This window comes from Pristiophorus japonicus, chromosome 8 (genome assembly GCF_044704955.1).
Source record: "Pristiophorus japonicus isolate sPriJap1 chromosome 8, sPriJap1.hap1, whole genome shotgun sequence".
NCBI lineage: Eukaryota > Metazoa > Chordata > Chondrichthyes > Pristiophoridae > Pristiophorus > Pristiophorus japonicus.
In genome coordinates, this window is record NC_091984.1 from 230752110 (window position 1) to 230776347 (window position 24238).

The 24238-nt window shown below is 45.1% G+C and overlaps 1 protein-coding gene across 2 annotated transcripts in view; it reads right to left on the minus strand.

The window, feature by feature from the left end:
• pi4kab (phosphatidylinositol 4-kinase, catalytic, alpha b) overlaps positions 1 to 24238 on the minus strand; it is a 230214-nt gene that overhangs the window by 80877 nt on the left and 125099 nt on the right. For both annotated transcript variants that reach the window (XM_070888050.1, XM_070888049.1), the window contains exons 28-33: positions 21618 to 21707; positions 19157 to 19276; positions 9423 to 9515; positions 6974 to 7130; positions 5010 to 5137; positions 410 to 568 (exon numbers count right to left, since the gene is read on the minus strand). In XM_070888050.1, the coding sequence (XP_070744151.1) occupies positions 410 to 568; positions 5010 to 5137; positions 6974 to 7130; positions 9423 to 9515; positions 19157 to 19276; positions 21618 to 21707 (747 nt within the window). The remainder of the gene's footprint in view (positions 1 to 409; positions 569 to 5009; positions 5138 to 6973; positions 7131 to 9422; positions 9516 to 19156; positions 19277 to 21617; positions 21708 to 24238) is intronic.

Sequence of the window (24238 nt, forward strand, 5' to 3'; positions counted from 1 at the left end):
ATAACTAACCAGCAAGCTCAAGTTGGCCACTGGTCTTTTGCAAGTTTGCCTATAAAACACTGCACTTCAAAGGCAAGTCATCTTCTAGAGCCTTGAGAGATGTTTCAGAGAGATAAGTTGCTGCACAATGCAGTTTTATTTATTATGTTATCACTTTTAGATACTGTAGAAAATGGGCTAACTGTATGTAGCCATTTAGATCTGGAAAAAAATAAAAGCCCTTATATTAATCTGGAAGTGTTTTAAGTAAACCGTGACAATCTTGAATCAAAGTAGTACAGAATACTGAAGAATTAGAAAGTGCTGTAGTATGCAAGGACAGCCCGTTACCCAAAATGATTTACAAGTCCCATCTTGCATTGATCAAGAGTTCTGTGGGGGGAGGGGGGTGGGGGTGGCTAGCACTTGCCTCTATCCAGATGTGGTGGGGTGTAACTTCTGGGGGACAGGGCTCGGGCTGGCTCTCTTCAGAAGCTGCCAAAGGATCAGCTTCTTTCTTCTCTTCTAAGAAAAGGCCAAACTTCTGCTCCACGGTCATCTGCCAGGCTCCGACCATTTCCCGCATAAACTGCAAACCAGAACAAGTGAAATAGACAATGCTCCTTCTTGTCATCGATAAATGAACCACAAGCACCATGCATCAAAGGGCCATTGCATTTAGGACACGAACAATCTTTTCACAGTGTTCTAAAGTAATTTAGGGCAGACAGCAATGTTCCCTCTAATTTTTTTTGGGGGGGGCGCCATGTGGCTTTTGCATTGACAAGGTGGACAGTAACAAGGAAAAGAAAAAAAAGATCACCACATAATCGCAGCATAACGAAGACCGCCTAATTCCACCTCTAACATCGCCCGTCTCTGCCCTTGCCTCAGCTCACCGTGCCTTTGTTACCTCTAGACTTGACTATTCCAACGCACTCCTGGCTGGCCTCCCACATCCTACCCTACGTAAACTAGAGGTGATCCAAACTCAGCTGCCCGTGTCCTAACTCGCACCAAGTTCCGCTCACCCATCACCCGCTGTGCATGCTGACCTACATTGGCTCCCGGTTAAGCAACGCCTCGATTTCAAAATTCTCATCCTTTTTTTCAAATCCTTCCATCTCTATAAGCCCCACATACCCCACTCCACCCCCCCTCCCCCCACCCGAGATGTCTGCTCTCCTCCAATTCTGCCTTCCTGAGCATCCCTGATTATAATTGCTCAACCATTGGTGGCCGTGCCTTCTGTTGCCTGGGCCCCAAGCTCTGGAACTCCCTGCCTAAACCTCTCTGCCTCTCTTTCCTCCTTCAAGACGCTCCTTAAAACCTAGCTCTTTGACTACGTTTTTAGTCACCTACCCTAATTTCCAGTTATGTGGCTCAGTGTCAAATGTTTATCGCATAACACTCCTGTGAAGCGCTCTGGGACATTTTACTACGTTAAAGGCTCTATATAAATACGAGTTGTTGTTGTTTTATTCCCTCCCCTCCTCTCCAAGGGTTTCCGGCTCTTGCTGGTCTGACCTGAGAGGGCACTGTAGCTAATGCTGGTCCTGGCCTCACCCAATGGCTGGAGTTACCGGAGGAATCGGGAGCAGGAACTCCTGGATGATCAGCTTTTCCCCTCACTAGCCCTGGGCCACCAATTGCAACACCCCCAACCACTACCAAAGTTGGAACCTCCTGCGCTGCAACGGTTAATGGCTGTGTCTTTATTTATCACGTCACCGGAGAGCTAATAACACCTTTTAAAATAAATGATCAAAGTTCTATTACATAACATAAGAAATAGGAGCAGGAGTAGGCCATACGGCCCCTCGAGCCTGCTCCGCCATTCAATAAGATCATGGCTGATCTGATCATGGACTCAACTCCACTTCCCCGCCCGCTCCCCTCATCGCTCAAGTAACTGTCTTTTTCGGTCTTAAATTTATTTAATGTCCCAGCTTCCACAGTTCTCTGAGGCAGCAAATTCCACAGATCCACAATCCTCAGAGAAGAAATTTCTAAATGGGCAGCCCCTTATTCTAAGATCATGCCCTCTAGTTCTAGTCTCCCCCACCAGCGGAAACATCCTCTCTGCATCCACCTTGTCAAGCCCCCTCATAATCTTATACGTTTCGATAAGATCTTCTGAATCCCAGGTAGAGCCCAACCAACTCAACCTTTCCTCATAAGTCAACCCCCTCAACCCCAGGATCAACCTAGTGAACCTTCTCTGAACTGCCTCTACAGCAAGTATAACCTTTCATAAATATGGAAACCAAAACTGCACGCAGTATTCTAAATATTCCTGTAAAACTTTTATTCTAACTAACAAAAAAAAGGAAAAAAGGACAAATCATGATTCTTTTTTAAACCAGCATTTCAAATAAACTTTTGTCTTCGGAAATTTGTGTTAGGAAATAAAATGGCTTTGTAATTCTTATTACTGACATTGTTAAAAATGTATGCGCACACGTACTATGGCCCCAAGTTTCCACATGATTTGCTCCTGATTTTTAGGAGCAACTGGTGTAGAACGGAGTATCTTAGAAATCAGAATTCTCGTCATTTAGTTTGCTCCAGTTCTAGTCAGTTAGAACAGTTTCACTTTGGAACAGAATTTTTTTTTCAAAAGGGGAAGTGTTCGGCCACTTACGCCTGTTTTCAAAGTTTCGTCAGTGAAAACTTACTCCAAACTAACTTAGAATGGAGTAAGTGAAGATTTTTGTACGCTCGAAAAAACCTTGTCTACACTTTAGAAAATCAGGCGTAGGTTACAAATCAGGCGTAGGGAATGGGGGGGGGGGGGTTTAAAGGGAAGTTTACAAACATTAAACACTTCAGTTTTACAAATAAAGAGCCATCATCAATAATAAATGATAAAAACATCAATAAATCAACCAATAAATCAATCAAAAAAAATTAATAAGAAATAATTTTATTTTAAATCAATAAATAAAAATTTTTCTACTTACCGACTGCAGCACCGGGAGCCCTCCAACAGCGTGCTGGGATGCCCCCCTCAGTGTGTCTCTGTCAGTGTCTCTATCTCTCTGTCTGTCAGTGTCTGTGTTTCTGACAGCGAGGGGAGAGGGGGGGTAGAGGTAGAGAGGGGGGGGAACAGATGGGGGAGAAGGGGGAAGGGATGGGGGAGAAGGGGAAAGGGATGGGGGAGAAGGGAGGGGATGGGGAGAAGGGGGGAGGGGGGAGAAGGGGATAAGGGGGAGAAAGGAGATGGGGGGGGGAAGGAGATGGGGAGAAAGGAGATGGGGGGAAGGAGATGGGGGAAGGAGGAGATTTGGGGGGGGAAGGAGGAGATTGGGGGGGGAAGGAGGAGATTGGGGGGGGAAGGAGATTGGGGGGGAAGGAGATTGGGGGGGGAAGGAGATTGGGGGGGGAAGGAGATTGGGGGGGGAAGGAGATTTGGGGGGGGAAGGAGATTTGGGGGGGGGAAGGAGATTTGGGGGGGGGAAGGAGATTTGGGGGGGGGAAGGAGATTTGGGGGGGGGAAGGAGATTTGGGGGGGGGGAAGGAGATTTGGGGGGGGGGAAGGAGATTTGGGGGGGGGAAGGAGATTTGGGGGGGGGAAGGAGATTTGGGGGGGGGAAGGAGATTTGGGGGGGGGAGGAGATTTGGGGGGGGGAAGGAGATTTGGGGGGGGGGAAGGAGATTTGGGGGGGGGGAAGGAGATTTGGGGGGGGGAAGGAGATTTGGGGGGGGGGAGGAGATTTGGGGGGGGGGAAGGAGATTGGGGGGGGGGAAGGAGATTGGGGGGGGAAGGAGATTGGGGGGGGGAAGGAGATTGGGGGGGGGGGAAGGAGATTGGGGGGGGGGAGGAGATTGGGGGGGGGAGGAGATTGGGGGGGGGGGAAGGAGATTGGGGGGGGGGAAGGAGATTGGGGGGGGGGGGAAGGAGATTGGGGGGGGGGAAGGAGATTGGGGGGGGGAAGGAGATTGGGGGGGGAAGGAGATTGGGGGGGGGAAGGAGATTGGGGGGGGAAGGAGATTGGGGGGGGAAGGAGATTGGGGGGGGGGAAGAGATTGGGGGGGGAAGAGATTGGGGGGGGGGAAAGAGATTGGGGGGGGGAAAGAGATTGGGGGGGGAAAGAGATTGGGGGGGGGGAAAGAGATTGGGGGGGGGGAAAGAGATTGGGGGGGGGGAAAGAGATTGGGGGGGGGGAAAGAGATTGGGGGGGGGGAAGGAGATTGGGGGGTGGGGGGGGGGGAAGGACCGGTCCGGAGGCGGGAAGCGGGAGTCGAGTCGGGTCGGGAGGAAGCAGGAGCTGGCCGTGGGAGGAGCCTTATTCACGCAGCCCCAGTGAGGCCATTCGGCCAGGGCTAGGGGCTGCGTGCTTCGGGCCCCTCCCACACAGTTTCGGGCACCTGGAGCTACTGCACTTGCGCGCCCACTGTAGCGCGCATGTGCAGAGGTCCCGGCACTGTTTTCAGCGCAGGGACCTGGCTCCGCCCCCTACAGCTCCTGCTGCGCTGCGCCGAGGGCCAGAGGACCTGAAGGGAGGTGGAGAATACGGAGGGTTTTTTTAGGCGCACTTTGTGGCGCGAAAAGTGGGCGTCCAGGTCGGGATTGCGCCGTTCTAGGCGCGGCTCGAAACTTGGGCCCAATGTATAGGGAGAGAGATAAGGATAAATGGATTTTAAAAGTTAATCTAATCCGAGGTGTTTGAGAGGTCAAAAGAGAAATATTGCAATAAAAGACCAGTCAAAGGCAACTCAATAAATCTTCCTCTCTGCCTTGAGACTTAGCGACATCATTACTGCCCAGCAGGCTATTGATTATTTTCTGAGTTGTGCACTTTCAGGTCATCTCAGGATCTGCCGAGTCTCAAAAAATAAATTATGCCCAATAAATGTGTAGCTATTAATCTAGCAACGAGTTCCTACTTTTTGCAAATTATTTTTTTTTAAATAATGTTCTTGCACGATCGTTGCCTAGAAGATGGCGAGTGGCATTAACTCAATAAAGGCTTAATTGTTGCCACTTAGTTTTAAAAAGGACGTTAAGTGAAAGACACAATACTTACGGGCACCTCTATGCCATTCTTTGCAGCCAGCAGCCACTCCCAACAAGCGACTGCCGTTTCCATGCCCAGCGCTGTAAACATGCGCAGAGGAGCCCAGCACAAATGGTGAAGGAGTTGAGGATCACAAACTGTAGTAAGACAGAAAGGAAGCAACAATAGCACTTTTTCCGTGAATGTTCAATCGAACTATTCATTTCAATTTGAAATGGACTACAAGAGAGTTGAGTGAGCAATCGCATTAGTGACAATTAATGGAGTTTTATAACCAATTTGCCTCATTCTGGTGCAATTATTGATCAAAAAAAACTTCATCCAGACTTCCCTTGCCAATAAAACAGCTACACAAGTAATAACAAGTAATGTTAAGTGTCAGCATCAACTCACAGTGAACCTCGTAGGCTGCAGTATATCACTATTACACAGCCACGTAGAAATTAGAAATTTATAGCAGAGGAGGCCATTTGGCCCATCATGTCTGTGCTGGCTGAAAGAACTATCCAGCATAATCCCACTTTCCAGCTCTTGGTCGGTAGCCCTGTAGGTTACAGCACTTCGAGTGCATATCCAGGTACTTTTTAAATGTGGTGTGGGTTTCTGTCTCTACCACCCTTTCAGGCAACGAGTTCCAGACCCCCACCACCCTCTGGGTCAAAAACATTCTCCTCAACTCCCCCCTAATTACTACCAATTACTTTAAATCTATGCCCCCTGGTTATTGCCCTCTCCGCTAAGGGAAATAGGTCCTTCCTATCCACTCTATATTGCACCAGCTGAAATGGAGATCATAGAAATTTACAGCACGGAAGGAGGCCTTTGTGTTGGCACCGGCTGACAAAGAGTTATCCAGCCTAATCCCACTTTCCAGCTCTTGAAGTGGTTTACGGCACTTCAAATACTCATCCAAGTAATTTTTAAATGTGGTGAGGGTTTCTGCCTCTACCACCCTTTCAGGCAGTGAGTTCCAGACCCCCACCACCCTCTGGGTGAAGAAATTTCCCCTCAAATCAATTACAAATTGCTTTAAATCTATGCCCCCTGGTTGTTGACTCCTCTGCCAAGGACTCCTCTGCCAAGGAGAACAGGTTCTTCCTATCCACTCTATCCAGGCCCCGCATAATTTTATACACCTCAATTAAGTCTCCCCTCAGCGCCAAAGAAAACAACCCCAGCCGATCCAATCTTCCCTGATAGCTAAAATTCTCCAAGTCCTGGCAACATCCTCGTAAATCTCCTCTGGGTACCCTCTCTAGTGCGATCACATCTATTATAGCGATACACTGATGATAGTCGTTAGCTTGGAGCGCCTGGCTGATTTACACAGGAGATAAGCTAGTACTCCAGTTTGTTGCAACATATTCACCTTGGTAAAATGCAACCGTCCCCAATTCCTCTTGTGCATGAATAAAAATACCAGATTTTAAAACTCGGTTTTGATTTAGCCTCTCCAAGCTAACTATTATTTATTTTGTATTTCACCCTCCAAGTGTCAGAAATTAGTGGTCGAGAACAACTGCGGAGTGTGTGTGTGTGTGTGTGTGTACCGCTACACAACAGCTGAGGTAGAAAGATGGGTGCGTTTAACTATAAAGTGCTATCGTCAAGCTTTATACTGCCGGATTTCCCTACAGGTGCTGCAGAACACTCCAAGGAGTAAGCACGATTTAAGCAAAAGGTTAATGAGTTGCTCTCTGCCGTGGAGATATAAAACATTAGCACTTAGGTTTACTGCTTCTAAACCTTCAATAAATTCACTCTTTTGACTTCTTTGCAATTCAATTACAAAGTCACTGTGAAATATAGTGCCGATGCCTTATCAATGCATAAGTCGCATCTTATATCACATATTAAAGTGTAAATTAGACATTACATAGTTCTTCTGTATTACATCTGAGGTAATGCAGACTATACTTTTTGAGAGGTGACATTTATTTTCAGTTAGAGATTGTAAGAGCTATACCCCTCACCTTTGCTGCTGATGAGCAAAGCTGTAAGTTTGAACATGGACTGTGTGTAAGCCTCACACCCAACCGATTCCAGTGCATCATTAAGCTGTTTAATCATGACTTTGTTCAGGTCAGACTGCCGACCAGTTGCTACAGAGAACTGGATCATGCCTGCGATCTGCAGAGAGAAAAAAAAAAATACTGAAATACCCCAAAATGTTGACCAGGCGGCAGATGTAGGTTCCATAGGACAGGCAACAGAATCATTGCTCGGGTTTTATAGAGCAATTCTGTGCCACTGACGTCGAAGCGATACAATTATAGCAAAGTAATGCACTGAAGGACAATGGGCCCAAATTTGGCCCTCCGTTTTTTTCGGCGCATCTCTAAGCCCCCCCACCGACATTTTACATCAGAAGCAGCGGCAAAAAAAAATCCTTGCGATCATGGCCGATTCTTGGGCCGTCTGTGGAGCTGGCGTGGCGCAGAACAAAGGGGGGGGGGGGGGGGCGGAGCTGGGCCCCGGTGCTGAAAACAGTGCCGGGACCTCTGCACATGCATGCTAGAGTCTGCGCGCATGTGCAGTAGCTCCTGGCAGGCCATTTCTGCAAACGCGCGCTGCAGGCTGTATGGGAGGGGCCTAGCCCTGGCCAAATGGGCTCCCTCATTGGCGGCCCACTGTGTTCCCTAAGGTAGGACTTCTATTTTTTATTTGTTATTTACTGATTGATTTTGGTGCTTTAGGTGCAGGGTTCCTTCTATTTTATTTGTTAATTAATTGCTTATTACTTTTTGTGCTTTGTTTGGTGCTTGGTGGTGCTTTAAATGTAGTTACTTGCACCGATTCGTTAACTGTAAGGTCTTTCTGTGCGGACAAAAGTGGACACATACGCTGCCCTAAGTTAGTTTAGTACAACGTATATCTGGCTAAATTGGCATAAATGGTAAGTGGCTGGGAAATTCCCATTTGAAAAAAAAAACTGACCTAACAAAATACCTAACCAACTCACTGACACTGGCGCAAATTAAATGGCCATATTTGCAACTAAAAGGATACACCAGAAAAATCAAGTTACCAATAAAAACGGCGCAACTCATGGGAAAATTTGGGCCCAATATGTATCCTTTTTTGTTTCGCCTTATCTTTCTTTTTCGATTGCAGGTGCTGACTTTTATAGTTCTGTGAGACTGTTAACCTTCCAATACCTCACCGAGTGCCATTATTCACGTGTAAACCAGGCATCGCAGGTTATTCGATCGAGGACCTGTTTAACGGCTGTGCCTGTCCTCCAGCACGTTTTCAAGAACAACGCACCCGTCAGTTTGGCTCAGTCTAGCATCAGACGCCTGTGGGATTCAAGAACCACTCCAGTACAGAGCCCGGGCTGACGGTACAGTGCAGATGGGAGTGCTACATTGTCAGAGGTGCTGTCTTTGCAACGAGATGTTTTGTTGAGATCCCATCTGCCCACTCGGATGGATGTACAAGATCCCGTGGCAGTGTTCAAAGCAGAGCAGAGAATTCTACCGGTATCTTGGCCAACATTCATCCCTCAATCAGCACAGATTATCTCATCATTTATCTCATTTCTTGGACACAAATACGAGCACACAATAAAGACAACCAGGAAAAGACCATCTGGTTCCACAAGCCTGTCCCACACAATCATGATGTGGGAAGCATCATGAATAGACGCCCCCTGGCCCCCTCCCCCTGCAATATATCCTGGAAGAAGCGGAAAAGCACAGATTAAAAACCCAATGGAAATGAGGGCCGGGGGGGATGGTGGAATCTGGAAAATTCCTATTCAACCCCCTTAGACGGTCATAAACTAGCCCAGGAGACCACACTACTTACTACCCAAGCTTATATTACCTGGTATTTTACCCACCTTTAAGTAGACGTGATCTGTGCCCGAGCCAATTTGCTGCCCCGTTTGCCCACATGACAACAGTGACTGCACTTTAAAAAGTAGTTGATTGGGTGTAATGCGCTTTGGACCATCATGAGACCATGATAAGAAACAAATAAATGCAACCGATTTCTTTCTTTAATAAAAACCGAAAAGGCTAGAAATACTCAGCAGTATTTCTGAGAGTGAGACACAGAGTTAATGTTTCAGGTCGATGATCTTTCATCAGAGCTGATGAAAGGTCATTGACCTGAAACGTTAACTCTTGTCTCCCTTTCTCTCTCTCTCTCCACAGATGCTGCTCTGACCTGCTGAGTATTTCTAGTCTTTTCGGTTTTTATTTCAGATTTCCAACATCCGCAGTGTTTTGCTCTCATGCTGGACTGATTTCTTTCTTTCGTGCCTTTGCTCCTTTCAGCCGGGTCTGAACGAGAGGTTTCAGTGGCAGAGGGCAGGAAGCAGCTTGCACACCTCAGCTCCGGATTCTGGAGTCTCAGAACAAAACAAACAAAAAAAGAAAAGGGAGGCAGAGGAACATCTTAAAAAGCTGCCTTTACCTCTCCTGCAGAACGGTTGCGTAGATTGAGGGAAGCCATGAAATTGGAGTAGTCCTTCTTGACACAAGCAGGCCTTTCAGTTAGCTGGGTAGCCTGCAGATTAATGAACGGAACATGTAAAGCATTCAAATGTTTCAATCAGGAGATGGGAAATGCAATTATTTAGAGACAGAAAATATCAGTTTCATTAAGGATTACGTTTTCTGCGGCAATACTACAACACAAACATAATTCTGATATCTAATCCGCATGAGACTGCAGACAACGTATCTGCTATTGATCGACAAATTCTAATCGGTTTCATCAAAATATCCGACTCTAATACAACATCGGTACTTAGAATGAGATAATACCCGATACCATTTCTTGACAATATTAAATAATTAGAGTCATTCTCTCACACCATCACATCCTCATCCAACCAATTCAGGGCAGTCTGTGCTGTAAAATGTATCAATTATCAATGGAAGGAAAATTTATTTAGAGAAAATATCAGTTTCTTTGCTTTTCTTCAAGAAGACCGTGCCTTCTGTTGCCTGGGCCCTAAGCTCTGGAACTCCCTGCCTGAACCTCTCCAGTCACTCTTTCCTCCTTCAAGATGCTCCTTAAAACTACCCCTTTGACCAAGCTTTTGGTCACCTGCCCGAATTTCTCCTTATGCGGCTCAGTGTCAATTTTTAAAATCTTATAATACTCCTGTGAAGCACCTTGGGACGGTTCACTATGTTAAAGGCGCTATATAAATACAAACTGCTATTGTTGTTTCAGTCATCTGTGACAATTACGCAAGATAAGGTTCTAATATTTAAAAATCACTGAAATTATTCTGTGATCAGGTTAACAGGAACCACAATTTAGAGGGGTGGGGGCTGAGCCAGATGTTAACCGGCTTTGAATACAACGATCATGGCCTCCAACGTGAAAAGCCTGCGACCCTGCTACTGGTGAATCTAAATCGCTCAATTAAGCCACGCAAGTTGAAGCAGCAGGCAAACCAGGGACTCTGACTGTTACCAAACAACATTAGTCAACACTCGCTAAGTTTGACTCTTTCGCGATTGTAGCCATATAACTGTATCTTCCAAGGATTTATATACCTTTTCATCTGGAACAGCAATGAGCAAAGTATTTACAGCACAGAAACAGGTCCATGCCGGATACCCAACATTATGAGCTGCCAGTTACACTTCAGGAACGAGTGATACAGCATCAATCATCATCATCATAGGCAGTCCCTCGGAATCGAGGAAGACTTGCTTCCACTCTTAGAATGGGTCCTTAGGTGGCTGAACAGTCCAATACTGTACCGCAAGGTTCAGTGCTGGGACCCCAGCTATTTACAATATACATTAATGATTCAGACGAAGGAATTGTGAAGGAATTGAATGTAATATCTCCAAGTTTGCAGATGACACTAAGCTGGGTGGCGGTGTGAGCTGTGAGGAGGATGCTAAGAGGCTGCAGGGTGACTTGGACAGGTTTAGGTGCGTGGGCAAATAAATGGCAGATGCAGTATAATGTAGATAAATGTGAGGTTATCCACTTTGGTGGTAAAAACAGGAAGGCAGATTATTATCTGAATGGTGACAGATTAGGAAAAGGGGAGGTGCAACGAGATCTGGATGTCATGGTATATCAGTCATTGAAAGTTGGCATGCAGGTACAGCAGGCGGTGAAGGCGGCAAATGGCATGTTGGCCTTCATAGCGAGAGGATTTGAGTATAGGAGCAAGGAGGTCTTACTACAGTTGTACAGGGCCTTGGTGAGACCACACCTTAAGTATTGTGTACAGTTTTGGTCTCCTAATCTGAGGAAGGACATTCTTGCTATTGAGGGAGTGCAGCGAAGGTTCACCAGACTGATGCCCGGGATGACAGGAATGACAGGAATGACATATGAAGAAAGACTGGACCGACTAGGCTTATATTCACTGGAATTTAGAAGAATGAGAGGGGATCTCATAGAAACATTTAAAATTCTGATGGGACTGGACAGGTTTGATGCAGGAAGAATGTTCCTGATGTTGGGGAAGTCCAGAATCAGGGGTCACAGTTTAAGGATAAGGGGTAAGCCATTTAGGACCGAGATGAGGAGAAACTTCTTCACTCAGAGGGTTGTGAGCATGTGGAATTCTCTACCACAGAAAGTTGTTGAGGCCAGTTTGTTAGATATATTCAAAAGGGAGTTAGATGTGGCCCTTACGGCTAAAGGGATCAAGGGGTATGGAGAGAAAGAAGGATCGGGGTACTGAAGTGCATAAGAACATAAGAATTAGGAACAGGAGTAGGCAATCTAGCCCCTCGAGCCTGCTCCGCCATTCAACAAGATCATGGCTGATCTGGCCGTGGACTCAGCTCCACTTACCCACCCGCTCCCCATAACCCTTAATTCCTTTATTGGTTAAAAATCTATCTATCTGTGATTTGAATACATTCAATGAGCTAACCTCAACTGCTTCCTTGGGCAGAGAATTCCCACAGATTCACAACCATGATCATATTGAATGGCGGTGCAGGCTCGAAGGGCCAAATGGCCTACTCCTGCACCTACTTTCTATGTTTCGAATACAAGAGCCACAGTCTCTGTCACAGGTGGGACAGATAGTCGTAGACAGTAGCAGGGCAGTGCTGAGGGACCCAAGGATCAAAGCCAACCCAAGGGGGATGACGGATTCTACTTCTGATCAACTTTAAAGGCGATAAGCTATTCTGGTTTAATTGTTTCAATCGAATCAACAGCTAACCAGATACCAGAGTGCAAAATAGCCCATTGTTGGCACACTAAGATCCACAAAATAAAACAGGCTAGTAATAAGGCCAACTCATTACAAAATGCACAAACTATTTCACAGGATTAAAAAAGTCCATTACAGAACTTTGGGTGTAGTATTTGTAACTGGCCAAACCAGTTAATGATGGTAATAAACCCAGTAAATAGCTTCAAGCCCCTCCATTAATAATAAAAACATACAAAGTTTTAAGATATGGGAAGATCTAAAATATGGTGACTGTATTTTCTAAACAAAATCCAGGGACACAGGGTGGGAGCACAACAAAGCAGCCAGGACGGAAAATGCAGCTTGTGCAGCGTAGCAAGACAACGTTTGTAGTAGCACATATACACTACAAGTGCAAAACTAATGTGCATATAATTACCATGGATGTGACACCGCACTATGGAAACGCAATCAGACACTGTTTATAAATAATACAGTAAACACTGTTCAGTCCATTGACCTGAAACTGTGATTATGTTGAACGGTCTCTGATAGGCATATATTCCAATGAATATGGCTCTCGTCCATTCGGGGACGGGGTGCATGAACTGGGGACTGTGCCAGGGACATTGATTGCCCAGGGACACAGTACCTCATCCAGGAACTGTCCCTAGAAAAAAAAATCTAAAACCAACAACTTACATTTATATAGCGCCTTTAACGTAGTGAAACATCACAAGGCGCTTCACGGGATAATTATGCGATAACAATTTGACACCGAGCAGCACAAGTATAAATTAGCACAGGTAACCAAAAGCTTGGTCAAAGAGGTAGCATCTTGAAGGAGGAAAGAGAAGTAGAGAGGAAGAGAGGTTTAAGCAGGGAGTTTCAGACCCAGGCAACAGAGGGCACAGCCACCAATGGTTGAGTGATTATAATCAGGGTTGCTCAGAAGTGTAGAATTAGAGGAGTGCCGACATCTCGGGGGGTTGTGGGGCTGGAGGAGATTGCAGCGATAGGGAGGGGAGAGGCCATGGAGGGATTTGAAAATAAGGATGAGAATTTTGAAATTGAGACGTTGCTTAACCGGGAGCCAATGTAGGTCAGCGAGCACAGTGGGTGATGGGTATCACCCATCAAAACCATCCAATACAACTCCATTCTGCTCTGGGGACTGTAAAGATCTGCTCCGTACGTTTCATCCTTTACGTACTCTGCAATTCCCCCATTCCAACTCTCTGCACTTCTAGCCCAACCGAGTGTCTATTCATGATGTGCAAGCTTGGTGTTTTTTCATTGCCCACACCGCACCGTACCCCTCCTGTTCCAACACACCAAAGGGAAGAAAGCACTCGATGTGCAATGCACCTGCCCAGCCCCAGGCTTCAGGGGATTTCCAGTTCTGGATCAATTGCATGGCTTGGGAACACACCCAGGCACGAAAGGCAATAAATTATTACAAGTTCTTTCGATCAACATTTTTTAAATCTCCTATGAATTATTATATAAAACATTTGCATCAATATTTAATAACATTTCTACAGTACTAATGTATTATAAATGGCTTACAGTATCAATATCTTATGAATCTACGGTATTGATATTTTATTAAACATTTGCAGTATCAACATTTTACAAAACGCCAATATCAACATTAAGTGTTTACAGTATCGATAATTTATAAGCTGTTACAGTATTGATTTTATAAATCTCCTACTGTATTGACATTTTATAAATATAACTATGTTTTATAAATGTCTTAAGCATTGATATTTTACAAATACCATAATCACCTGCCGTGTTTGATACCTTGCATATTTCCTTACATTTAACAGAAGCAAATAATGTAAAATGTAAATGAAGAAGAATGATTACCTCGAACCCAAGACCAGGCTGTGTTGTATTGCAAAGCCCACCTTTATAGGTAGCTCTCCCAACAGTATAATAATGCTGGTCATTTGAAGGCAACGTTGACAACAGAACAGCACATACAAAGATATCTATACAGAATACAATATTTCTAACCACATTCTATACCACCACCTGTTATACTTCCAAGCACTTTGAGGAAATACAACAAGCAATTTATAACACACTCCATTTACAGAAAGATATTATGAATGAAACAGCAACCACCTTTAAGCAGCATTGCATTATACCTGCTTTTCACCTGTCATGCTCTATAATCCACTGAAAATCAGTCAGCAGAGCCGGGAATAATTTTCTGCCGTGTGATTCAGAGCATGCCAATTCACTCCCTACGGAATTAGTCCTGCACTGATAGTTTAATAAGGTCTCAATAAGCAAGTCTTTCCATTTAAGCTTGTAAAGAAGAATGTTGTGAAGCAAACTAAAGTGGCATGTATTATATTTCTTTCTCTTCCATTCTCTCTCTCCCCCCCATCACCCATATAATGAAGATGCTAACTCTTCATCAGGCACAGTTCCTCCAGTCTCCCTCATTCAAGAGACCACACCTCAAAAGTGGGCCTAAACAGGGCATGCCAGCAGGCTACTTGACAGTGGAGGGCTTAAAGGCCAAGTCTGAGGGGGTGCCGCACTGTCGGAGGTGCCGTCTTTTGGATGAGACGCTAAACCGAGGCCCCGTCTGCTCTCTCAGGTGGACATAAACGATCCCATGGCACTATTTCGAAGAAGAGCAGGGGAGTTAAACCTGGTGCCCTGGCCAATATTTATCCCTCAATCAACATCACTAAAGAACAGATTATCTGATTATCACATTGCTGTTTGTGGGTGCTTGCTGTGCGCAAATTGGCTGCAGAATGCATTTCCTACATTACAACAGAGACTACACTTCAAAAAGTACTTCATTGGCTGTAGTGCTTTGGGACGTCCGGCGATCATGAAAGGCGCTAGAGAAATCCAAGTCGTCTTTTTTCTTTCGGGAATCTCAATTTTAGCTAACCTTAGCTTAGGGATTACTAAAGTCAAAACAACATGTAGGAGTGTTTTTTTACTACATTACAACAGTGACTACACTTCAAAAGTGTAGTCACTGTTGTAACCATCATCATTGGCAGTCCCTCGTATCGAGGGGGACTTGCTTTCTCGCCAAAAAGGGATGAGTTCAGAGGTGTTTCAATGAAGGACCTAATATTCCGGATCCCAAACTACATCCTGAAGGGTGGGAGATGCCTGTGCGTGGATTTTTTTAACGTGGGGTGGCCATTGCACACCAGCCACCACACGGGCTTGACAGAGCTAGGTCTTGGTCCAGTGGCAAGGATTACCCAAGATGACTGGACAAGGCAGCCAATTTGCGCACAGCAAGCTCCCACAAACAGTAGTGCCCTCACCATCAGCTAGCTCGGTGCTCACAGGAGGGGGTTGAACCTGGGATCTTCTGTTTTTTACGGCACAGGACCTCCATTAACCATAGGGCATCTGGAAACGTCCTTTCCATGTGTTGCGAACATGCAAATCTTTCCACATTTGAAGAATTTTGCAGAACAATGTAAGTGGCCTGAACTATGCGCTGGCTTTTCTTGCCAATAAGTCCCATTATTCTGCATTTTTCAAGTAAATGAAATTTTGTGAACAGCAATGCCACTGCATTCTTCGTAGATCACCCACAGCGCGTGTGTTATAAAGGGCTTGACTAGAATCTAGTTAACTCAAGATAGGATTAGAGGATTAGTAGAAATCATTAGAAAGTTACCAAACCCAATCAAGAAATGTTCTTCCTGGTGATTTGCAGGTACCAACCACTGGATCATGACCAACCATTGCATTTCACCCTGAGATCATCGTTAAACAGTAAAAGAGCGACAAAACAATCGAAAATCCACGCTCATGTACCCAGATTGCACTCACTAATGTTTCAACTTCCAAAATTCATGTTTTAGCTTCCATTTGGATCGTGCTATTATTACATATAAATGCCGCATAATGTGTTAACTTTTTGAAGCCACGATCTCCTTTCCGAAACGATTCCGATTAGGATCCGGGTTTTGCATGAGGCAAAGTGCCCATTTTTAACAATACTTCTGCTTTAAGGTCGGTGCGGTAACGTGTAGAATTTGTACTTTTGAATTTAAAAAAAACATTTTTTTTTAAATAAACTCACATTATGCCCAAACATATTAGCACAAACCTTACTGGCAGATCATTTGTTTCAGTGAAAGAAATGAGAAGCTAAAACTCCCACAAAACAAGTCGAAGGTGTTGGCTAATGCTGCCACAAACCTGGGTAAGAGGGGAAGATGGCTGCTGTGGAGGTTACACACAAGTGTGGGACAACCAGTGAATATGAAAAACAGGAACAACCAGGTCACAACAAGACTAATTCATGAGGGGGGGGGGGGGGGGGGTGGGGAACAGACAAATGAAGCCAAACAAACATATTACATTAAAAATTTGAAATAAAACAACAGGACTCCAATGTGTAGCATGTCAGAGTGGTGAAATCTTCTGACGAAGGGTCACAGACGCGAAACGTTAACTCTGTTTCTTTCCCCTCAGATGCTGCCTGACCCGCTGAGATTTCCAACACTTTCTGTTCTATTCTATTCTATTTCAGATCTCCAGCATCCGCAGTATTTTGCTTTTGTGTCGTGGCAGGAGGTGGGGATTAAACACTTGGGACACAGGTGATTTATTCTTAATTCCATTTTCTCACCCACTCTCAAAAGGTGCTCAACGGTTGCTATTTCAACAATTCAGCCAGCCTCCCATCTGTACCTAAACCCAAGTGGCCATTGTTTATCTGAGCTCGTAACAGCGAGGGTTTAGGAAGCTCTTGATCACAGGGGAGGGGAAGGAGGGGGAGGGTCATATGGCAACTCAGCTCGGACTTCATCCAACGGCTGCGTGCACAGTTTCCAACGACAAGTGATCAGGAATGGGAATCAGGGCAATTTTCTACTCAACCTCGGAGTGCAGGATGGTGCCTTAGTTCCGGTCAGCTTTTCAGCACAGGTTGGGGGCTGAAACGGGTAACTTTCCTTACCTGCACAGCTCTCTGGATAAACTCGGTGAGCTATGATGGCAGCCATAAGAGCACAAGAAGCAGGAGTAGGCCATACGGCCCCTCGAGCCTGCTCCGCCATTCAGTAAGATCATGGCTGGTCTGATCTTGGCCTCGACTCCACTTCCCTGCCCTGCCCTCTCCCCGTAATCCATGACTCCCATGGCTGGTCGCTGATCATGATTAGCTTCGGGAAATGCTAAGGAACAGGGCACCTCCTTAATTTTGGAATGGAGATTGGCACAAGGAGACAAGGAAGGGACTTTTCTTATATTTTGAGGGAACAGAGCATGTTTAACCTGATTCCCGACTTCAGCAGTACTACTGGCCATACAATCTAAAACATTGGTTCGGAAAAGCAAAACTCAATGTGTACTGCAAATCTACGTTATTTAAAGAAAAAATGATTAAATGATATTCAAATTATTGAAACGGCTGATCTGATATTCTAAAAATCCCTGTGCAATTCCGATCCCTCAACAAATCGGCAGGATTCACCTGGCTAAACAAATGAATGTTGGTGCTTTCCTAACCATGTAGGTTTCAGCTTAGCTCAGTGAGAACACTCTCACCTAGGAGGCAGAAGGTGAGAGTTTAAATCCAGCACATAATCCAGGCGGGCACTTTAGTGCAATACTGAGGGAGTGCGTGCCGTCCTTCGAATGAGACGTCATGGTATAGCCCCGACTAACTGTTCCAGGTGGTTCAAGCGAACGTTCAAAATCCACGAAGAAGAGCAGTGAGCTCTCTTGGTTTTGTGACAATATTCTTTCCTCAACCAACACCAGCACCGGACATTTGTGCAATAATGTGCGTGGTACACTGCTGTCCACCAAAGCTCTGCCACATTTGTCTACACAAGTGCACATCCAGCAACTTCATTGTATGTGAAGTGCGTTGGGGCATTTCTGAGCACCAGATAAAGTCCTTTCTTTGCATGTAGAGAACAATTAAAAAAAAAAAATTTTCGGCACGTCCTCCCATGCCAAATGCTGCAGTACTTTTCCTACCCGAGAGATTAGGAAGACAAACTCACTCCTGGATACTTGCCACCAGGAAATACTCAACATCAGCTTGCAGTGACTGGTTTCCCTGGGGCAGCTGTACTTTCCCTTCGTTTAGAAACAACTGAAGTGCCTGCCCGGGATTGCCTGCGGCAGAATTCTAATCTGGACACACGCCTTCATTGCATTACAATACAATTCAAAGTAGACACAGATATTTGAGCGAAAAAGTGCAATTCCAGTTGCTGCTATATTAATGAATTTAAGTCAAATGCATTATTGTTTTAAATAAAGACTAGAGTTATGTGGAGAGACTAGAGAAACTGGGGGCGTTCTCCTTTGAAAGTTGAGGGAGATTTGGTAGAGGTGTTCAAAATCATGAAAGGTTTTGATAAGAGCAAATGAGCAGAAATTGTTTCCAGTGGCAGGAAGGTCAATAACCAGGACACCAACTTAAGGAATTTTGGCAAACGAACCAGAAGTGATACGAGGAGAATTTAGTTTTTAATGATGATCTGGAATGCACTGCTTAAAAGGGCGGTGAAAGCAGATTCAATATGACTTTCAAAAAGGAACTGGATATATACTTGAAGGGGAAAAACTTGCAGGACCTCGAGGAAAGAGCAGGGGGGAATGGCACTAATTGGATCGCTCTTTCAAAGAGCCGGCACAGGCACGATGGACCGAATGGCCTCCTTCTGTGCTGTTCCATTCTATGATTCTAAAGTTAATAACTGTTAATTCTCAATGCAGAATCAGCAATCGAAGGTGTACTCGGAGGTTTGATTCCTGATTTACAACTGCAAGTTCCGATTGCAGGCTCTATCAATCTTATTTGGAGTAGCTTCACCTCAGAGGAGGACAGGTATCCGAAGGCATCGGTCACTCCATAATGGAAACACGGAACAAATGATCAATCAGGAATGGGAGAGTGGAACAGGAAACAAATTCAATATTAAAGTAAAGCTCTCCCCTCCTGCATCATCAAATGCAATTCTCTATCATTCATTACCAATTCTGTACATACCCCCAGCGTCGTGTTCTGCCTGTTGTAACACGCAAAGTTCAAGATACTCTCGGTTGCCATAGCGAGGCCAGTGTGCTGAGACAGACCAGACACCCAGTTCTGATGCTTATTCAAATATTCCTGAAAAACAAAATTACAGGAAACCACTCTTTTCACAGACCTGCACTTAAATTCTGTGTTTGCAATAAAAAGGTTAATTTTAGCTAAATGGCATAATTCCAGAAACACGTTAACATATGAACGTTAAACAGACCGAAATGCTAGTCTTGAAACTTCACTAGAAAAAGTTGCCACAATTCCTCTTTTTTCACGAGATGGCAACATAGACCATTAGGATGGGGCCATTTTGTCGGAGCAAGAGGTGGCCATTCAGTCCCTCGAGCTTGTTCCGTCATTCAATTAGATCATAGTTGATCTGTTTCTCAGTTTATTCGCCTTTGACCCATATCCCTTGATACCGTTAACTAAAAAAAACTATCGACCTCTGTCTTGATAGCTTCAAATGACCCCCACAATCCACAATCTTTTGGAGGAAACATAGAAAATAGGTGCAAGAGTAGGCCATTCGACCCTTCGAGCCTGCACCACCATTCAATATGATCATGGCTGATCATGCAACTTCAGCACCCCATTCCTGCTTTCTCTCCAAACCCCTTGATCCAGATTTCCACTGCCCTTTGTGTGAAGAAGGGCTTCCTGATTTAACTCACGAATAAGATTATACCCTCCTATTATAGATTTCCCCACCAGAGGAAATAGATTCTCTTATTCTCTTTATCTCCCCCATCGAATCCTTTTACCATTTTAAACACTTCGACTGGGTCACCCCTCAATCCTCCATACTCAAGGAAAAGCCAACTTGTCTGCATAATTTAACCCTTTAACCCCTGGTATCATTCTGGTGAATCTGCACTGCACCCTCTCCCAGGCCAATAGATCCTCCCTGAGAGTGGTGCCCAGAACTGAACGCAGTGCTCCAGAGGGGTCAACAACCAGGGGCCATGGATTTAAAGTAATTGGGGGGGAGGTTTAGAGGGAATTTGAGGGGAAATGTCTTCACCCAGAGGGTGGTGGGGGTCTGGAACTCACTGCCTGAAAGGGTGGTAGAGGCAGAAACCCTCAGCACATTTAAAAGGTACTTGGATGTGCACCTGAAGTGCCGTAACCTACAGGGCTACGGACCAAGAGCTGAAAAGTGGGATTAGGCTGGGTAGCTCTTTATTGGCTGCCACGGACATGATGGGCCGAATGGCCTCCTTCCGCGCTGTAAATTTCTGTGATTCTATGGGGCCTATACAACTGAAGCAAAACTTCCTCCCCTTCGTATTCCAGTCCTCTTGAGGTAAAGGTCTTTTTGATTGCTTTTTGTACCCCACCACTAGCTTTTAATGTACCTCACCATGTAGAACATACTCCAACCAGTCTGCTTTGAAACCATAATGGATGACCCCAAACTTCCCCACTGAGCTCCATTTGCCAGTTTACTTACTTACTTGATCTGTCTATGTCCCGTTGTAACTTTCTGCTTCCCTCTGCACTGCTTACTGTGCCTCCTAACTTAGTGTGGTCAGTAAAGTTGGATATAAGGCCCTCTACTCCTTCATCTAAGTCATTGATAGAAATAATGAAAAGCTGAGGCTCCAGCACAGATCCCTGGGGACACCAGTAATCAAACCTGCTAATCAGAATAAAAACCTACCTCTTTGACCAAGCTTTTGCTCACCTGTCCTAATAGCTCTTGTGGCTTGGTGTCAAATTTTATTTGATAATGCCCCTGCGAACCGCATTGGGACGTTGTACTATGTTAAAGGCTCGATATAAGAAATAGGAGCAGGAGTAGGCCATTTGGCCCCTCGAGCCTGCTCCGCCATTCAATAAGATCATGGCTGATCCGATCATGGACTCAGGTCCACTTCCCCGCCCACTCCCCATAACCCCTTATTGCCTTATCGGTTAAGAAACTGTCTATCTCTGTCTTAAATTTATTCAATGACCCAGCTTCCACAGCTCTCGGAGGCAGAGAATTCCACAGATTTACAACCCTGAGAGAAGAAATTCCTCCTCATCTCAGTTTTAAATGGGCGGTCCCTTATTCTAAGATCATGCCCTCTAGTTCTAGTCTCCCCCATCAGTGGAAACATCCTCTCTGCATCCACCTTGTCAAGCCCCCTCATAATCTTATACGTTTCGATACGATCACCTCTCATTATACTAAATTCCAATATTCTTAAACTATGCCTCCTAGTTCTAGGATTCCCCTACGGAGTGGAAACTTCCTCTCTGCATCAATCTTGTTGAGCCAAAGCTGTACGCAGTACTCTAGGTGTGGTCTCGCCAATACCCCGTACTGTTGTAGCAGGACTTGCGTATCACCCAACCAATGTCCATCCCAATGTCGCAGGGTTGCCTTGAAATCCATGCTCTTTCATTTCATTTCTGATTGCAGGAGCTGCCAGTTTACCTGAAGATGGGACTTGGTGACAGATGGTGCCCATTTCATCGCCTCCTGCAGGATCCCACCACAGCGAGCAGCAAAATCGCGGACAATACTCTGAGGGGAGAGAAAAAAAAGCAGCTGATTTACTTGCCTTATAACCAGGGTGAATTATTTTGCCGCTACTTGGGATCTGGAACGCTCTACCTGGAAAGGTGGTGGAAGCCAATTCCATAAATAATTTAAAAAGGAAATTGGACAGGTACTCGAGGATGGGGAACTTAAAGAGTTATGGACAAAAAGCAGGGATGTGGGACTAAACACAACAGCTCTTTCAAAGAGCCGGAATGGACACAGCTGCCCGAATGGCCTCCTTCTGTGCTGTACGTTTCTACCATTCTGTAATACTCACAACAATGGGATGCAATTTCTAAAAATTCATGTTATTCATGTATTGAATAGGTTTAAAATAGCTTCTGTAAAAGATACATACGGAAATTGTGATGTACAAACATAAAAACAAAATATTCCTTTGCACCATATTTCCTGTATATACATGCTTCAAATCAAGTCAATTGTTGAGCTACTGACACTTCCTATGGAACCTAAATATAAACCATATTTCTCAAAATCGATGATAAAAAAGTGCAAAAATAAGGGCACAAGGGAATAAAAGACTCGGAACTGGCAAATTCAATCCTCTGGAAGTATGGCCGGTGTGAAAAATGTCAAATTAGTGCAATCGGATTGCTTTTCAGTAGTTGAGAGCAAGATATGTTATTGGATCACAATTGTATTTGACAACTAACCTGTCCTGTGCTTAACATGGGCATTACATCAGTTCCATTCCATGCAAAATGTAGATGGGGAAATGTAGAATTCCCTAGAATTAACATAATCTTTCAGAAAAATGTTAACCTGCTCTGCTCCTTCCCAAAAAAGATGTTCACAAACTTTCTGTTTCAAATAGTAGTACGCTCCCGAAGTATGGAAAATGGTTCATGTTGTCCAAGGCTGCGCCGCAGGGTCAGGTTGATGGAGGACCTCTGCCATGGATGTTTAGAATAAGGCCCATGCTTTCGTACGCCTCGGTGAAAGTGTTGACAATGGCTTGGAGTTCGGCCTCTGAATGTGCGCAGGCGCAAGTGTAGGCCGCATAATGTAGTTCAATGCCAGAGGATGGGACGACCTTGGATCTGGCCTGGAGGTGATGAAGGTTGAACAGGTTCCCATTGGTTCTATAGTTTAGTTCCACTCCAGCGGGGAGCTTGTTGAGAAAGTGCTCCTTGAAAAAGTGTAACATCCCAACCCCTGGGAATCCCTGGCCAAAGACCGCCCTAAGTGGAGGAAGAACATCCGGGAGGGCGCTGAGCACCTCGAGTCTAGTCGCCGAGAGCATGCAGAAAACAAGCGCAGGCAGCGGAAGGAGCGTGCGGCAAACCAGACTCCCCACCCACCCTTTCCTTCAACCACTGTCTGTCCCACCTGTGACAGAGACTGTAATTCCCGTATTGTACTGTACTGTCACCTGACAATTCACTCTTAGAGTGGAAGCAAGTCTTCCTCGATTTCGAGGGACTGCCTATGATGATGATTATTTTAAATAAATTTGCATACTTGTGTTAGTATATTCATGGGATATGGTAACCTAGTGGTTATGTCGTTGTAAACCAGATGGACCCAAGATCAAATGCCACCAAGGCAGTTTGATGATTTGAATTTAGCTTTTATTTTTTAGCATGTCAATCGTGGCTCAGTGGATTGCACTGTCGCCTCTGTGACAGAAGGTTGTGGGTTCAGGTCCCACTCGAGACTTGAGCACAAAAATCTAGCTGAAACTACAGTGCAGTGCTGAGGGAGTTCTGCACGGTCAGAAATGCTGCCTTTTGGATGCGATGTTAAGCGAGACCCTGTCTGCTCTCTCAGGTGGATGTAAAAGATCGCACGACACTATATCGAAGAAGAGCAGGGGAGCTATCCCTGGTGTCCTGGGCCAATATTTATCCCTCAATCAACATCACAAACAGATTATCCGGATATTATCACATTACTGTTTGTGGGAGCTTGCTGTGGAAAAATTGTCTGCTGCAGTGCCGAAATTACAACAGTGACTACACTTCAAGAAGTACTTCATTGGCTGAAAAGCGCTTTGAGATGCCCTGAGGTTGTGAAAGGTGCTATATTAAATGCAAGTCTTTCTTTCTTAATACAAAACTGAGATCAATAGATGTTTGGACACCAAGAATCAAGGGATCGGGCGCAAAGGTGCAGCTGAGGTGGAAGATCAGCCATGACCTTATTCGATAGCGGAGCAGGCTCAAGGGCCAAAACGCCTACTCCTATTTCTTCTGTTCTTACAAGTTGTTATTCAGAGTTTCGACTTCTTATATTTTGCAAATACACAGAAACAAAGAAGTTCGACCATTGTCGCCTGTGAATTAGTGTGATGTAGCAGTAAACCGGCATATAGCATCATAAATAGTAGTGAATCTCATGGGAAATCAGAGAGAAAAGCACATTTTCCTCAAGGCGCATTAGGGATGCTGTCGGTGTAGATAAGGGGATCTGCAGCTACGGGACCAGATGAGTTCTCCATCAAGTGGCAGAACCACGCAGTTGCAGATGTGATTGTTGGGTCGCTTCACAAC